General features: G+C 42.9%; 2 protein-coding genes across 3 annotated transcripts in view; both read right to left on the bottom strand.

The window, feature by feature from the left end:
* LOC110499784 (potassium voltage-gated channel subfamily C member 2) overlaps positions 1-3030 on the bottom strand; it is an 82077-nt gene extending 79047 nt beyond the window's left edge. Inside the window, exon 1 of one of the 2 annotated variants that reach the window (XM_036957031.1) lies at positions 1649-3030. In XM_036957031.1, the coding sequence (XP_036812926.1) occupies positions 1649-2200 (552 nt within the window). In that variant the 5' untranslated portion in view covers positions 2201-3030. The remainder of the gene's footprint in view (positions 1-1648) is intronic. The other variant, XM_036957033.1, reaches the window with a different exon arrangement.
* A 7846-nt stretch (positions 3031-10876) lies between these two features.
* LOC110499776 lies at positions 10877-16945 on the bottom strand. Its single transcript, XM_036957030.1, has 6 exons — positions 16543-16945; positions 16015-16247; positions 15684-15756; positions 15429-15519; positions 14783-14892; positions 10877-13418 (listed from the first exon to the last, which is right to left on the bottom strand). Exons 1-6 carry the CDS (start codon positions 16679-16681, stop codon positions 13114-13116), a joined length of 951 nt encoding a protein of 316 aa, XP_036812925.1. The 5' UTR covers positions 16682-16945; the 3' UTR covers positions 10877-13113.
* Between the last annotated feature and the right edge of the window lie 1832 nt (positions 16946-18777).

Raw genomic sequence — 18777 nt, 5'->3', positions numbered from 1 at the left:
TTATTGCATGAGTCCATGTCCATGTCCCGTTCATTGTAAGCGGTAGCGGTAGACTTTAGCCCAGCGTGGATCTAGGATCAGTTGTGCCTTTTAGATCATAATGGAAAATTATTACATGGGCAGTGGGGATCTGATCCTAGATCAGCACTCCTACTCTGAGTGACAAGCTTTGTGGATACGGGCCCTGGCTTCATTATTCTATTAGCCCAAGACAGCCCTGTCTGTTTCAAGGCACCATCAACAGCACAATCTCCCCAGGGAGATGCTATTAATGGGCCTCCTACTAGTGAGAGATGAGCTGGATATAAACAAGGCCGTTTAGGCAGGAGAGAGATGAGACAGGAGGTCATTTTAGAGTCTGTAAATGATGGGGTATACATTGTGACATGACAGTGGCCAGGAGCCTCTGGAGCTCTGACTCCACAGCCAGTCGGCCAATGAGATGGTTATTTACTGCCTATTGAGCAAAACAACTGTATGACAGTAAACACTAGTCCTTCACTGGTCATGTGAGCATACAGTTGGCATGGATAAGGTAGGTAGATATGTCGGAGGCTCACCCTAACATTTCAGTAAGAGAAGACACGTTTGCCAGGTGTACAATGAACAAATGATTGACAGCAACCTATAGAATTCGACAAGAAATCAACAAGAAATAACTGATAGATAACCAAGTATGTAAAAGAGAATTGTAAGTGACAATTAGTCTAATGGCCTCTGCGATACGTAAATATTCTGAAATACTTTCTCACACAGGCTGTTAATATACGGGGCACATCTCACTCCAACGTGTAATATTCTCCATGAGCATTTCAATCTAAAGCAATCCATTCAAGGTCCTGTTTTAGTGTTTACATTGTTGCACTGATCGAATTTAGGCTCATGTCGTGAGTTATTGCGGTAAACATTACAAATGAATTGATATGTTAAACTTATATTTTGAAATGAATTAATAATTTTAAATAAATCACCGCCCGAAACTTGTTCGTAAAAGTAGGCTTAAGGCCAAATTCGTAATGTTTCTGGTATAGGATTGCAGATAATTGGTACAATTTGGGAATATGGTGGTGTGGCTAACCACAGGTTCTACATTAGCCTATTTCTGTTGAGCGATGGACCATTCCATCACCCATCTATTATATGGCATGCTCAATATCAAACAAACCCAACCGACAGAAGAAAAAAACGAATTTGGTGGTATCAGAAAAAAAAACAGTAATCTAATTCGTGAAATATTTCTACTTGATTCTCATTATCATGGATAGGTAGTGTAGCTTAACTTAAATATGTATTTACGCACCTATAGTGCATTGATATGTTTAAATGCATACTTGTGTATGACATAAAGAGGAAAAAGATCGAGTTGAATTATTTGAACTATATCCAAGTTTAAAAGGTCATTATGAAAGCGGTCGTGGGGAAATCATCTTTGACGCACACTGAAATGTGAATAAGCAGACAACCTACGTCCCTTACAGCGAATGTAAAATGTTAATAATGTATGTTATATTTGTGTAATATTTTTTATTTTGTTAGAAGGAATTGATGTCTAATGTAATTACACTTTTCTGTGCAAAGAAGGAATCGGGGGAACTTGTTGTGCATATGGACTGTTATGTGAGCTCTCCACATAAGCGCGCGCTCTTACCCTGGCTGCTCTGGAAGAATAGGGATCCTCAAATAGATTCCAAATCACAGGTCGCCACTTTTTCCAGCGGCTGATATTAGGATCAACCACGTCCTCAATGCCGAGTCTTTTCCCCGTCTCTTCGTCGTCGTCTCCATTGTCAACGTTTATGTCGAACACATCGAGCGCCTCCTCGGCGTCCCTGTGTTGGCGATAGGTCATCCAGCAGCAAGGCTCCACGTCCGTCTCATCGATTCCCCAGAAGGACAGCTCTTCCTCGAACAGCGGACCACAAACATCTGCTGGGCAATGGAGTTTCCCGGTTCGATAGTAGTTAAGGACATAAGCGAATACCCCTGGGTGGCGGTCAAAAAAGTATTCGTTGTTCCGCGTGTTGTACTCTATGAAGCCGGGGACTTGTTGCAGCTGATCCAAAACGGACTCGATGTCAGAATCGGAGGCAAGAAGGGCCAGCCGAGTCCCCGGCAGTGTCCTGAGCGTGTTCTTGTACGTCTCGTGCCTGGTTCCCCCAACGTTGAGGATTATCCTCTCGTTGTCGTCGAACTTACCCATCGCTCTGTATAAGACATGACTTGGTAAATAAGGTATATCGAGTGCAGTCCAGAGTAACAGCGGGCACGGTGCTGTACACACCCAGTTGGGTTAGAAAATCTCACGAAAACCCTTTTGGTTTCAGCTGAGAGCAGCCACTCCAGATCCAGCCTGGAGCTCTCATTACGCTTGGTGAAGGTGCTTTACCAATCTCGTCGTTGTTGGTGATTTGGAAGAGAGGATCTTATCGCTTGTCAGACTCCCTCTAGTTCCTCCTTGTGCGAAGGATCTGTCAGCCAGTAGCTCCAAGCACAGGCAGCGCTAGTGATGTGTGCCTTGGGGGTGTCTTGACTCTCTTCTCCGCTCCACACTTGGACAGGTGAAGTCAAACGAAACCATTCCAATTATTGATTTGTAACCTTGAGCTCTGTGCCCTTTTCGTTAAAGTCATGACAATGCCGTGGTGAATAGCAAGTAAGCAAACCTGGATATGGTTCTCTCCGAAATGTGAGTCTTTGACGAGAAACGACGTCAAGGGCACACCCTCTCCCTTTCTGCACACAGGTTGTCTGTTGCTATAGTGTGTGTGTGTGCGTCCGTGTTACTAGCGATCCTCTCACACGTGCTCATGTTGCTATGTAGCAACGATCGCTCATTACATTTGGATTGGCAATCAAAATAGTTCAAATCTATGCCAACGAATATCTAGTGCAACTTTTTTCAGCTTTTATGATTCGCCGAAATAAGATGTTGAACGTGAGTGTTCTCAACAGGTCAGATTGCTTGACTGAGAAACATGTCTCATGTGGATCCCGTTCTATTTCCATCACAGAGTGTGGTCCTACATTTCATAGTGCAATTATTTATAGGAATTATCTTCGATCTAGTTTCACACTGACGCGAGATGCGCTTTCAAAGCGAGGGAGCTGTCCTTTCAGCACCTTACATCTGTGACATCATCAACCGCAGGAAAATAGTTCAATTTTAGGTTTCATTTGTTGGGTTCTATTTCAACACGTTGATTTAGCTTACATGGCATGCTGAGTGGTTTAATTCTAGCAACATAAGCTATCAATTACATTCTCATAATAACTCGTGATTCGGACCAGTTGCCAAGAGCAGAACAGAACTGGTCAGGTCAGTGTCTCTCTCTCTCTGGTTAATTTATTGAATAGATCGGCCACAATACACTCTTAGAAAAAAATGTTCTGGATTTAACCATCATTTTTTATTTTGGTTCCAAATAGAACCCAATATGGAAGCCTATCTGGAAAGCAATGGTTCTATATGGAACCATTTTCGGTTCTATACAGAACCTTAAGTGTTGCCATATAAGAAGCAAGCATAGAACCCTTTTTGGAGTAACATAACTCATAGGCCTATGTACTAACGCAATAGCTATAGGCCTATACGCTACTAAAGTGCTGGGAATTAGCCAATGCGGAAAATAAACAAAATAAAGACATCGTGAAATCAAGGCACTCAAGCCTAAAATGTGACATCTCTTTGAATGCCTACACTTGGTTGGGTGGCACTAGAGAGCGAGTCTCATTTGATGTTCTCAGCGCAGCTCAATCAACGCGATGAGGCCTTGAGAGGAGGATAGCTATAATTATGCGCATCATATTCCCCGATGTACATGCAGTGAAAACGTGCCACGCTCTGATTGAACAGTAATGAAAACGAATTTCTCATCTACAAAGGGGGAAAACTCCACTCCCATTCAAAGTTTATTTGTTAGATTACAATTTACAAATCGTAGCCAATGAAAAGAGGAGAAAAGGAGAAAAAAAAGAACTAGGCTTTTTCTCAAAATGGAGCCTCAATCTGTGAGATGGCTCTGATCAGAGCAGTTTAACCGTCTGTTTCAATGGCGTTTTGTTTAGTACTATTGGGAGCCATTCATCATGCAACATTATGGCCCTCAGTACATGTGGACTGAAAGGATCTTTCCCAATAATCAGCTCACTGGGCACAGATGCCAATTCAATGTCTAATCCATATGTTGGTTCAATGAAATTTAATTGAAATGACATGGAAACAACGTTGATTCAACCAGTGTGTGCCCAGTGGGAGGTATTCTTCCACATGACCAATACAAGAACCAAACAACCAGCAGCACCTATCTATTTCCCCCCTCTCCCACAGCTCTTTGCTAAAAATAGAACAGCCAGACTGCCAGAGAGCTGATCTTTATCGGGAAGTGAAGGGTAAAAAATAAGTTTCAGAGAGCCAAGGTGGTTCCTAGGCTGCCATACCATGTGGATCTGCATGGACATTTCTCCAGAGAGGGTTCTTGCAGCCTGGGTTTGAATGCATTTGGGTTCAAGTGCAAGTTAAATTTTTACACAATAATTTTTTCATATTTTAAGCCACCCCAGAGGCACATTTAGATGCAGAAAGTACAATGTCCAAACTCTTTAAATATATGTCTCTGGTCTACCCACCCTCTCTGTCTAGTAGGCCTAATAACTATATCACAGATATAGGTAGTCTACCCACCCTCTCTGTCTAGTAGGCCTAATAACTATATCACAGATATAGGTAGAGTCTACCCACCCTCTCTGTCTAGTAGGCCTAATAACTATATCACAGATATAGGTAGAGTCTACCCACCCTCTCTGTCTAGTAGGCCTAATAACTATATCACAGATATAGGTAGTCTACCCACCCTCTCTGTCTAGTAGGCCTAATAACTATATCACAGATATAGGTAGTCTACCCACCCTCTCTGTCTAGTAGGCCTAATAACTATATCACAGATATAGGTAGAGTCTACCCACCCTCTCTGTCTAGTAGGCCTAATAACTATATCATGGATATAGTTCATCTGAATCAACTAGAACTTAAGCAGATAATATAAACAATATAATGAAAAATCTTTCAGAAAGATTACATTTTTATAAAACTAGGATGGGGTTTGTATGAGTAGAGACATTTCCTAAAAATACCCTTCAACTAGCTTAGCTTAATGGCTAATGTTTGACCTTCCATTGTGTGGTACTCACAGCTTATTTTACACAGTTCAGACAAATGAATATTTTCGGGGCAAATCGACTAAGACAAATTCAAATGGCACTAGTCTGAATGTGTCAAATCAGGCCTGACACAAAAACAGAACAGATAGCAGCACTTAGATAACATTTAACATTTGTCAAGGAGCTATGGCAACAAGATACTTTCTTCAAGAGCAAGGAGCCATAGTATTGTAGCGAATGGCGGGGCAGGGAAGTGAACCCGGGTCGCTGGCGTGAAAAGCAAACACTCATTGCGCCAAAAGGGTTAAGCCACTTGGTGGGAATTGTGACATGGCTCATATATAGCGAGGATCGCTACACTGCCCCCTCTGAAAGGGAAGGCACCTCCCCGTGCTTCGACTGCTCAGCCTCCTCACACATCCGGGCTGTGCTCTCCGATGGCTTCAAAGCCCCCATCCCACTTCTGACACCAGCATAGCAAACTGCAGGGTATGGAAGCTGGCTTGAAAGGTCGCTGGCTTGAAAGGCAAACACCATTCACATCGCGCCGACAGGGTTAACACACTTGATGGGAATTGTAACATGGCTCACGTCCAGCATAAGGACCACTAGTATGTTTTGTTCACTGTAAGCTACTCCCATTTGACCAAAGACATTATTATAGTCAGGAAACTAAAAGGTTTTCATGGATATTAGCCTAATCAAAAAAATGAATTTTGTTCAAAAGAGTTTGACCAGTTTGGCTCTGAGGATGAAAATGAAAGATAATTGGTTACAATTGTGATAGAGAAGGCTGTTAAGAAGAGATTCATTCTATACAAAGTCCTGAGAGCTTGCTGAATCGGCAAAGCCTTGCCAATATGAAGCCTTTTCAAACATCAGCTAACACTTTCACAGAACTATGAGAAAGTGACCTTGTGAAGGCTGAGATGCAGTGTTCCTGAACACACACACAAACACACAACCTCCTTGCCTTCATTTCAGCATGAACTTTTTGTGCCGTCCTGTTCGGCCTATCCTAATTTTATCCCAGATCATGAGCTCTCCCTGCTCTCCCTCTCTCCCAGTAGACTAGCTTGCTGACATTTAAGATGCCCAATGAACAAGCATCTACAATTCTCTGTTCGTCCTCCACGATAAAGGTGGAGAGAGGACACAAAGAATCAAGGAAAGACTACATTGCAAACTTGTCCAAAACAAGACCCTGGCAGACAATGGGTGTCTTTAGGCCACACAGAGCTACAGCAAACACCATGTGCTGCTTTCCAGGATACAGATGAAGCCTTGTCCTGGACTAAAAAACATGGTCAATTGAGAATCTCCATGAAAAATGGGTTAGTCCAGGAGTAGGCTTAATCTGTGTCTGGGAAACCAGCCCTTTGAGAAACGTGCAGGGCTTTACTCAGTCTCAGGGGTCCTAGACTACAGGTTTAGTGTAAATTGGCAGACAAAGGAATAACGATTAAAAGTTGTGTACCCACAGGACCACTGATCGTCAGGCTAAACAATTGGTGTCTGTTGTCTATGCCTCCAATTAATATGGGAGCAACTGTACCTAAACAGATAGTTGACTCAAAACGAATCAACATCTAATTTGTGCTCTGTATCTACTGAAAGTGCTCCATAGCAGCACCCACCCGTAGCACGCGCTCCAGCAGGTATATCTCACTGGCCACCCCCAAAGCCAATTCTTCCTTTGGCCACCTCTCCTTCCAGTTCTCTGCTGCCAATAACTGGAACATACTGCAAATATCACTAAAGGTGGAGACTCTTACACCCCTCACTAGCTTTAAGCACCAGTTGTCAGAGCAGCTCACAGATCACTGCACCTGTACATAGCCCATCTGTAAATAGCCCATCCAATCTACCTCATCCCCATACTGTATTTATTTATTTATCTTGCACTTTTGCACCCCAGTATCTCTACTTGCACATTCATCTTCTGCACATTCTACCATTCCAGTGTTTAATTGCTATATTGTAATTACTTCACCACCATGGCCTATTTATTGCCTTACCTCCCTTATCCTACCTCATTTGCACATGCTGTATATAGACTTTTCTACTGTATTATTGACTGTATGTTTGTTCATTCCATGTGTAACTCTGTGTTGTTGTATGTGTCAAACTGCTTTGCTTTATCTTGGCCAGGTCGCAGTTGCAAATGAGAACTTGTTCTCAACTAGCCTACCTGGTTAAAAAAAAGGTTAAATAAAATTAAAATAAATCTTGAAAACTTGACTACTGACATGCAAGACTGTTTGGGATCGTATTAACAGTGGACTATTAAACAAACAAATACTAAGACAGTTTGAGTGAACCATCACAATAAACTTCTGGACACAACCCAAATTAGTAAGGGCTTTGGTATAGTTTGCTTCCGTTTGGTGACATAGCTTATCTTCGGCCTCTATTAGGCTGAGTTTACACAGGCAGCCCAATTCAGATATTCTGCATATCTGATACCTATTTGAACTTCTCCCTAATGTGTAAACAGCAACAACAACAAAAACACATGGAATCTGATCTTTTGACTTCCGGATTTATAGCACCAGTCCTGATACAAATCCCATCCTCCATATGCGACCTCTGTCTAGAAGCTCAGATCAGATGTTTTTGCTCTGAAGTGTTCTTTTGTGTGTTTTTTTTTTTTTGCACAGTACCTTCTGTTACCATGACAACCACCCCAACATATAAAATGAACATTGCATCGGCGTGCTGGTTCAGAGGCTACATCAGTGTGAATACGCAAATCTGATATGGGTCACATGTAAATCTGAGTGTGGACTTTCAGAAAAATAGACTGGATATAGGATGAAAATCAGTTTTGGGTTCTTAGGGTGGCTGTGTAAACACAGCCTTAGGCTAAACAGCATATTCATATGCATTATTCAAGTCTGGAAAGTGATTTGAACCCTACATTTCGAATGACGTCAGTTGCACTGTTAACCTGTAGTTTCCTTAACAGGGTTTAGTGGGTGTGGAAAAGAGGACCACAACAAGCAGAACCGCAGGGTGGTGTTCAATACGGCATAACTCAAAACATTTGGTGCCTGATGAACACGACCCTGGTATCATAGCACTGCTTACATGTGAAAGGACTCCCTTTGCTGCCACGGAGTGTAATTGAAGTTTATTTAACTAATTGACGAGCTCGGGTATTGCAGTGAAAGTCGGTTGAATCTCTGGGGTAAATTTTGACCTGATTAGATGGAAACGGAGGTGCGTTCTGCTAATTAAAAGAGGCATATTAATTTGTGGCGAATGACTGTGAACCTTCACAGTTAAGCTACAAGCATACAGTACATGTCTAGCTAATATAGCTTCAGGATATTATTTAGGGATTTTAATGTTTCTTAAAAAATGTCTTCCCTCTTGCTGAAACATCTGGTCAATTATTTTTGAAGTGTTTGTCTGACATTCAGTCAAGGCAACGCGGTTCTGACTGCTATACAGCTCAGTTGGTAAGAGCATGAAGGAAGCAACATCCAGGATTAGGTTGTGGGTTCAATTCCTGCAGGGAATCACATACACATAGTGTAAGTTGCTTTGGATAACAGTGTCTGGTTAGAGGCATATACTGTTATATAAAGGCAACGGTCAGACTATTTGTGATGTTTTACATTTTAACTGACATTTTGATTTCGCTCAGATAGAAGCAGGTCTAAAAGTATTGAGTGTCTGAATAAGATTCTGCTGGGGAATTGCGTTGAAGTATTGTGTTCCTCTACCGCCATCTTCTGTATACAGAGGAACATTACACACAGAGCAGTCTGACAGCTCTTTTCTCAGTGTAATTATAGCAGTAGATATCCACTGCCTGCTGTGGGTTGGTCCTTTACTTAAAGCTCTATTGTGCTTAGCTCATTCAACCACAAATCAGCCTGAGGGATGAATGAAACTGCAAATCATTTAAACGTGTTAACCCTCGCAAGGCTGCAGGCCCAGACGGCATCCCCAGCCGCGTCCTCAGAGCATGTGCAGACCAGCTGGCTGGTGTGTTTACGGACATATTCAATCAATCCTTATCCCAGTCTGCTGTTCCCACATGCTTCAAGAGGGCCACCATTGTTCCTGTTCCCAAGAAAGCTAAGGTAACTGAGCTAAACGACTACCGCCCCGTAGCACTCACTTCCGTCATCATGAAGTGCTTTGAGAGACTAGTCAAGGACCATATCACCTCCACACTACCTGACACCCTAGACACAGTCCAATTTGCTTACCGCCCCAATAGGTCCACAGACGACGCAATCGCAACCACACTGCACACTGCCCTAACCCATCTGGACAAGAGGAATACCTATGTGAGAATGCTATTCATCGACTTCAGCTCAGCATTTAACACCATAGTACTCTCCAAACTCGTCATCAAGCTCGAGACCATGGGTCTCGACCCCACCCTGTGCAACTGGGTACTGGACTTCCTGACGGGCCGCCCCAGGTGGTGACATCTCCACTCCACTGATCCTCAACACTGGGGCCCCACAAGGGTGCGTTCTGAGCCCTCTCCTGTACTCCCTATTCACCCACGACTGCGTGGCCATGCCTGCCTCCAACTCAATCATCAAGTTTGCGGACGACACAACAGTAGTAGGCTTGATTACAAACAACAACGAGACGGCCTACAGGGAGTAGGTGAGGTCGCTCGGAGTGTGGTGTCAGGAAAATAACCTCACACTCAATGTCAACAAAACAAAGGAGATGATTGTGGACTTCAGGAAACAGCAGAGGGAGCACCCCCCTATCCACATCGATGGGACAGTAGTGGAGAGGGAGGTAAGTTTTAAGTTCCTCGGCGAACACATAACGGACAAACTGAATTGGTCCACCCACACAGACAGCGTTGTGAAGAAGGCGCAGCAGCACCTCTACAACCTCAGGAGGTTGAAGAAATTTGGCTTGTCACCAAAAGCACTTACAAACTTCTACAGATGCACAATCGAGAGCATCCTGTCGGGCTGTATCACCGCCTGGTACGGAAACTGCTCCGCCCACAACCGCAAGGCTCTCCAGAGGGTAGTGAGGTCTGCACAACGCATCACCGGGTGCAAACTACCTGCCCTCCAGGACACCTACACCACCCGATGTCACAGGAAGGCCATAAAGATCAAGGACAACAACCACCCGAACCACTGCCTGTTCACCCCGCTATCATCCTGAAGGCGAGGTCAGTACAGGTGCATCAAAGCAGGGACCGAGAGACTGAAAAACAGCTTCTATCTCAAGGCCATCAGGCTGTTAAACAGCCACCACTAACATTGAGGGGCTGCTGCCAACATACTGACTCAACTCCAGCTCACTTTAATAATGGAAATTGATGGAAATTGAGGTAAAAAATGTATCACTAGCAACTTTAAACAATGCCACTTAATATAATGTTTACATACCCTACATTTCTCATCTCATAAGTATATACTGTACTCGATACCATCTACTGCATCTTGCCTATGCCGTTCTGTACCATCACTCATTCATATATCTTTATGTACATATTCTTTATCCCTTTACACTTGTGTGTATAAGGTAGTAGTTGTGGAATTGTTAGGTTAGATTAGTCGTTGCTTATTACTGCATTGTCGGAACTAGAAGCACAAGCATTTCGCTACACTCGCATTAACATCTGCTAACCATGTGTAGGTGACAAATAAAATTTGATTTGAAATCCAATCAATCCATCAAATAGATTCATGAAATGGAGTAAATATTCACACAAAAAGGGTTGCCACATAGCACCTTTATTTTCTAGTAAGGAGTGGAACATTTTCTCCCATCTTTCAACATTCCTCAGTTATGCCCAAGAGCACAGCTACACAAAATAAATAGAGTTAGCCGAACAAATGACCTCTCAAACAGGAGACAAACATCGCAGTGTTTCTATAGTTTCCAGATATATGAATTGTGTGTTCGCTAAACATTTGCTCCAAAGCTATAGTTATCACAAGACAAGATATTTGTCAGTGTTTTGAAAAGTCTTGTGGTACAGCATTTCTACACAAACGTGATTATTTGATTGCTGGTACAGTATTACTACACAGATCATGTCACCATATTCCCTACTTTTGACCAGAGGCCTACTATATAGGGAATAGGTAGGGTTCAATTTAAGACAAAACCAATGAGATAATTTGATTTCTGTTCTATCCTGTAGTTTCACTGGGTTGGTTCTAACCAGAGGCTAACTTCTGTGTTAACTACAGTCAACGATAGATCACATAAAATACTTAAAAAGGAAACAAATATAAAACAGAGCAGAATGCATGTTTGTGTTGGCTAAATACACACATCGTGCTTAATCTGAACTACATAACTAGACTAACACAAATTAATTCCGACCAGGTCTCTCCAACTCTGCTCCTGAAGAGCTACCCTCCGGTAGGTTCCCACAAACCCCTTATAACTAACTGGATTCCCCTTATCAACCAGCTAATTATTAGGAACACGTGTGCTAGATTAGGGTTGGAGAGAAACCCACTGGACTGTAATTCTCCAGGAACAGGGTTATAGAGAAACCCACTGGACAGTAGCTCTCCAGGAACAGGGTTATAGAGAAACCCACTGGACAGTAGCTCTCCAGGAACAGGGTTATAGAGAAACCCACTGGACAGTAGCTCTCGGGGAACAGGGTAATAGAGAAACCCACTGGACAGTAGCTCTCCAGGAACAGGGTTATAGAGAATCCCAGTGGACAGTAGCTCTCCAGGAACAGGGTTATAGAGAAACCCAGTGGACAGTAGCTCTCCAGGAACAGGGTTATAGAGAAACCCACTGGACTGTAACTCTCCAGGAACAGGGTTATAGAGAAACCCACTGGACAGTAGCTCTCCAGGAACAGGGTTATAGAGAAACCCACTGGACAGTAGCTCTCCAGGAACAGGGTAATAGAGAAACCCACTGGACAGTAGCACTCCAGGAACAGGGTTATAGAGAAACCCACTGGACAGTAGCTCTCCAGGAACAGGGTTATAGAGAAACCCACTGGACTGTAACTCTCCAGGAACAGGGTTATAGAGAAACCCACTGGACAGTAGCTCTCCAGGAACAGGGTTATAGAGAAACCCACTGGACAGTAGCTCTCCAGGAACAGGGTAATAGAGAAACCCACTGGACAGTAGCACTCCAGGAACAGGGTTATAGAGAAACCCACTGGACAGTAGCTCTCCAGGAACAGGGTTGGAGAGGCATGATTTAGACTACGTCATCAATACATTCATGATTGTCCTGCATCTCCCTCTAGTAAGAGAAGTCATGCAGTTTTATCCACCAGGACATTCAAGATCAGTTGCAGAGAAAAACACATGCATAAGATGTCTGAAAACAAGCAAATCATACAAGCCAAACGTCACAAGCTTGCACTTGTAGACTCGAGTACGTAGTAGAAAAACTAAATGTAGCTATTTATAGTTAACTATGTTTGACATTTTTTATTATTTTGACTATTCTATGACATACGGATGGCAGTTGCAAGATTGCATAACACACTGAGGTCTTGATAGTTAGGGCTGAAATGACCGCTTCTAAAAGATGGCAGCATATAATGATAATGTACAGGGTTTCCAAGCAGCAGTCACGTGATGAAAACACATTTACAGGTGCCTTACATACTAACTAACGTTTGGTTCAAGGATGGAAAACTCAGGCCTCATACTTGGGGCCTGACAAGGAAAACCTCCAGACCTAAGTCAAATGTTATATGGAGTTAGGCTTCTGGGGATTTTATTTGTCAGGAGTAAGTCCTAACCCTACACATTGGCCTAGCCAGGGATCTGTTATGCTTTATGGGATGGAACAGAAGAAAAATAATCACCTTCATCACACACAACCTTGGACCAAATTATTATTCAACTGCGAGCCAAAAGCAAGAGCATTACTGAACAGACTGCAGTAGTGCCATTAAGAATGAGAAAATACATGTATGGCTTTATTCATGTACAGTTTAAAACAACCCTCTTTTTCGGTTTATTCCAGCCTGTTGCGTCGTCTGAGCCCAGTTGTAGGCATTTCTTCTGGAATGTTCTGGGCTAGGCCTATGTCCTCAATGTTTGTCTCACAAGAATCCTCCAAGGAGGGCATGTCCTCCTCCTCAGCGTCGGTCACTGAGTGCTCATCCTTGGATTCAGGGTGGTGCTGCTGGTGGACTGGCTCCTCCTCTTTCACCACACCACTTTGATCGTCTTCCGCAGGAGCAACCACCTCTGGCGAGGTGTCGCCGTGGGCTGCCAGAGACTCGATGAGGTCATCCAGGTTCCTCTCGCACTGCGGCTCTGAAAGATGGAAAAGGGAAATGTTGCGACCGTACGCCATAGTCACCGCAAATAGACACCCCATTTCAGGATGGGTGTGTTTGAGTCATGATGTCAATACTGCTCATGTGGATCATGTATGATGGGGTGTGTGACTCTTGCTGCCCAACTCATTTCCCCCAAGTCAAATAAAGTTAATTTTGCACCCCCCAAAAAATAAACTTTCCATACACTTTTGTTCACTGTATATATATATATATATATATATATATTTTTTTTTTATTAAAAAAAGAGTCAGAAAGTTACTTTTTGGAGCTGAAAGCCAAACCATTCAGGAGAGAGCGGTGCTCCAACCTGGCCCATTTTTAGATACCATACCAAGAAAACCAGAGTGATATGAAATAGGGAACACGACAGAAATCATTTAAAATTTGTATTTTTTTGTTGCAACGGAAAACAAAATATAGTTTACTTTTATCCAGGGGCCTCATTTATCAATTGTGCTGAATTTCAAACTAAATTCTGGGCACGTGGAGATCCTAGAATTTGCATACGCAACAAACTGTGGAGGTGTTGGCAGAATGAAAAAGTCACTGTAAAAATGATTAAAACAAACTAAACAGGCGAGACCCAAACTCTGGCCGTGATTTCCGTAAGATTGACTGTCTATTTGAGAAATGTTAAACTAAGTGCTACAGCCCACACTGCTTCAACACAAAAGACCAACTGTTGTTCAATATTTTGTTCATCAATATCTCCTGCCTTGGTATAGGCTCAGAGATGAAATATGTTATGAGGTCACACTCCTGCACGGTAATACTCCATAGCCTACTGTTAAATACTTGAAATAGTCTAGGCTGCTGGTCTATTTCCTGTCAGGAAGCTTGACCTATTGAATGGTAAATATTTGTTGTATAGTAGCAGGAATAAACCATTCATGTCAGAAAAGGACAGATGTCCTGCAATATGATTGAATTGCATAATAAACATACAAGCCCAGTGATCTCCTTACCAACGGAAAATCCGCTTTGTGTTTATCAGCATTGTTAGTAATTACAGTAATTCCGGTGTCACCAAGCAACGCAGCTTCCACAAAATTACAATATTTGCTTGCAATACAATTCTTCAACCACAAGAAGTTGTGTGGAGGCAGAGTCTGAGATGTGTGTGGAGATACACACACTTTCTTGTCGAGGTCAAATATGTAAATACCAACCATAGCGGGAAAACTTGTAGAACGTAAGGTTTAGTCTTTTATTTTTGTCTTTTTTTGTGTTCTTTTTTACAAACCTTTGATAAATGAAACCCAAAGTAGTCCCTATTTGTCTATATTCTTCCATTTGGTGCCTAATGAACATGTCCCAGCAGGAGGTGGGGCCACATACCTTCAATGTTAAGGGATGGACAGTCCATGCCTCTCTTCTTCATCAGGTGGCGGATGGACTGGAGTTGGGACATGATCTCGTTCTTCTGTTCCTGGGCCACAGACTTGACACTGGAGAGGAGCGAAATGGCCAGGAGAGAGCGGGGTCACTGAGGACAGAACTCTGGGAAACGCAGTCCCTGACCGGTTGCCCTTCGTAGGTTCAGTTCATAGCTCCGGGGTGAAGTTTCTCTAGGTACAGATCTAGGATCAGCTTCCCCAATCCTAACCTTAACCATTAGTCGGGGAAATGCGAAACAGACTCAAAAATCGACGTCTAGACCCTAGGGGCCACTTCACCCAACACCCAGTTGATACAGAAATGTGTGTCGGTAAGACACTATCTCCCATTTGGTGCCTGGTCAACACACCCCAGAGTCCCATTACCATAAACGCTCTTAGATTCAGCAGGGTCAATAGTGTCAACAGTTTATCAAGACCACGCAACGTCCCCTAATAACTGCTATTACTACCTGGTCAGGACAAACTGGTCTTAATCACGACAGACATGTATTTAATTACATGGGGTGTTATTTACAGAGCAATATTACACACAAATGGAAGACAAACCGGAGCTCTGTGGTTTATGGGTAAGTTGGCTTACTTACCAACTTGTCAATGGGTCCAGTTGGGTCAGAATGGAGTTGAGCATCTTCTCTGTTTGCGCTAGCCGCTGCTCCAGCTCTGTAAGCTGATTCTCTATGGAAAGAGACAAAGCCACCATGTAAAACAAACAGCTGATTCTCTATGGAAAGTGAAAGCCACCATGTAAAACCATGTAAAAAAGCATCTGCATGATGGGTAAGATGAACAAAGGTATGCAAACAGACCCTTGTGGCACACCACATGGACACAGCACACACCTGTCTCCTCCGACTTCTTGGGACCTTTGGCATCCTTGTTCTTTTGGGCTTGGGAGTCATCTGCAGACTTGATCTTAGAGAGAAGGGAGATATCAAAAGACTGAGCTGTATGTGTGTTTAGTCCACTCAGGCTCAGACTGACAGTATTACCATAGTTCACCACAATCACGTTTGCTCTGATTAGCAATCTACTCCAATCCAGCTCTCTCTCTCTCTCTCTGTCTGTGTAGGCGTTTGCACGCATGCCTGTTTAGATATCCCCAAGCAGCCCCATCACAATCATCACTGCTACAACATTTTTCAGTGGTGGAATTCCTGCTACAGCCTATACCTTCAGAAATTTGTACGCTGCAAAGAGGCCGACTCCGATGGCGTAGAGCGGCATCAGCGTGAACACGTAGCCCTTGTTGCTGTTGGTTTTGTATTTGTCACCCTTCATCTCCTGCTCCATCATCACCTTCATCTGCTGCATGTTCTCCAGGGTCTGTGCTTTGCTCATGGAGCCAGCAGTGTTCCTGTTGACCGGCTGCCCTCTCACTGCACCCGGTCCTGGTCCCGGACCCGCTGAGAAATAATATGAGAGAATTAGAAGACGATGGTGATGATTATGATGATGATGAACAGGCCTATTCATGACATTTGTCTTATTGCAAAATCCTTAAGAGGCTACGATATTGCACATTTTTGCAAATTAACATATCTTGTTTTAAATACGTTTGACAATTTTGAACATAGTAAAACGTTAGGCTACTAAACAAATATACCATGGCAGGAGCAAAACATTGCATAGGCTAGGCCTACACAATATGACGGTGCAGACCCATTGCCAATTCAAAAACTATTTTAAAATTCATGCTACCTTTTCTGTTGTAGCGTGCATCAAAACCTCTTGTTTCCTTCGCTCCGGATCCTACGCCGAACATTCTAGGGAACACCACAAACGCAAACAACACCGCCGTAAATGCGACCACCACTTGCTGGGACGATGAGAAAACCATATCCTTCTGCACCGTAAAGCACCAGAACAGCGACGAAAACAACCGGAGCCTTTGGTCCAGACGTGCAACACCGAATCTTTAGCGTTTCTAGGCTATTACACAGAAGGGAAACTGACTCATTGCCATTTCAAGCTGAAAACCACGTAAATCTTGTGGTGACTATTGAGGTAAATATGAACCGTGCTGACTGAGGATAAACAGCTGCTTCTTCTTTTTCTTCGTCGTCATCTTCTTCAGGATTTGGTTGACGGATCGCATCCAACTTCTAGCTCTATACACCGCCACCTATTGTACTGGAGTGTGAGGCCAGTCACGGTCTATCTATTCGGATACAAATATATATGCAACATGTAAAGTGTTGGTCCCATGTTTCATGAGCTAAAATAAAAGATCCCAGAAATGTTCCATATGCACAAAAAGTTTCTCAAATTGTGTGCACACATTTGTTTAAAAATCAAATCAGAGGAGGGGTTTCTCCCTTGCCAAGATAATCCATCCACCCGACAGGTATAGCATATCAATAAGCTGGTTAAACAACATGATCAATACACTAGTGCACCTTGTGCTGGGGAAAATAAAAGGCCACTCTAAAATGTGCTGTTTTGTCACACAAAACATGCCACAAATGTCTCAAGTTTTGAGGGAGTGTGCAATTGGCATGCTGACTGCGGGAATGTCAACCAGAGATGTTGCCAGATAATTGAAAGTTAATTTCTCTACCATAAGTCGCCTACAACATCGTTTTAGAGAATTTGTCAGTATGTCCAACCGGCCTCACAACTGCAAACCATGTGTATGGCGTTGTGTGGGTGAGGGGTTTATGGATGTTGTTAACAAAGTGCACCATGGTGAAGGTGGGGTTAAGGTATGGACAGGCTTAAGCTTAAGCAATGGCATTTTATCGATTGCAATTTTGATGCACAGAGGTACCGTGACGAGATCCTGAGATCCTTCTAAAGAAATGTACTTTTTACTCCATACATTTTCCCTGACTCCCAAAAGTACTCGTAACATTTTGAATGCTTAGCAGGACAGGAAAGGGGTCCAATTCACACACTTATCAAGAGAACCTCCCTAGTCATCCCTACTGCTCTGATCTGGCGGACTTACTAAACACACTTAATTTGTAAATGATGTCTGAGTGTTGGAGTGTGCCCCTGGCTTTCCAGGAAATAAAAATAACACTAATGGTGCCATCTGGTATGCTTATTATAAGGAATTTGAAACAATTTGTACTTTTACTTTTGATAATTAAGTATATTTTAGCAATTACATTTACTTTTGATTCTTAAGTATATTTAAAACCAAATACTTTAAAAAACATTTACTCAAGTAGTATTTTACTGGGTGACTCACTCTAACTTGAGTCATTTTCTATTAAGGTATCTTTACTTTTACTCAAATATGTCAATTGGGTAGGTTTTCCACCAGTGTATTACCATGCCATTCATCTGCTGCCATCACCTCATCATCACAATCATCACAGCATCACACTGCACGGCCCCATGTCACAAGGATCAGTGCACAATTCCTGGAAGCTGAACTTCACACAGCCATTGAAGAGGAGTTGGACAACATTCCACAGGCCACAATCAACATCCTGATCAACTCGATGCGAATGAGATGTGTTGCGCTGCATGAGGCAAATTGTGGTCACAACAGATTGGTTCTCTGATCCACGCCCATGGCTTTAAAAAAAAAAGGTATCTGTGACCAACAGATGCATGTCTGTATCCCCAGTCATGTGAAATCCAGAGATTAGGGCCTAATTTATTTATTTCAATTGACTGATTTCCTTATGTGAACTATGACTCAGTAAAATCTTGGAAATCATTGCACGGTGCGTTGTTATTTAAAAAATATTATTACCTTCAGTAGTCCTCTTCCTCTAAGAAAGTGAAATATAGCCCTAGACACCACCTCCTACACTCATTAAAAACACACTGCCCCATTGCACTACTTTGACCCTATCTGCTGGTGCACTATGCCAACGGCCTGGGAGAACGGGACACCACCCCTCAACACACCCTTGGAACTCTTCTGAAGTCAAATTTCGTACAGCCAAATACATCTCTGCAGCTGCCACCACAACATCT

Source organism: Oncorhynchus mykiss, chromosome 21 (genome assembly GCF_013265735.2).
Source record: "Oncorhynchus mykiss isolate Arlee chromosome 21, USDA_OmykA_1.1, whole genome shotgun sequence".
Taxonomy (NCBI): Eukaryota; Metazoa; Chordata; class Actinopteri; order Salmoniformes; family Salmonidae; genus Oncorhynchus; species Oncorhynchus mykiss.
Note: the sequence above shows the minus strand (reverse complement) of the source record. Positions and strands in the feature narration are given on the sequence as shown.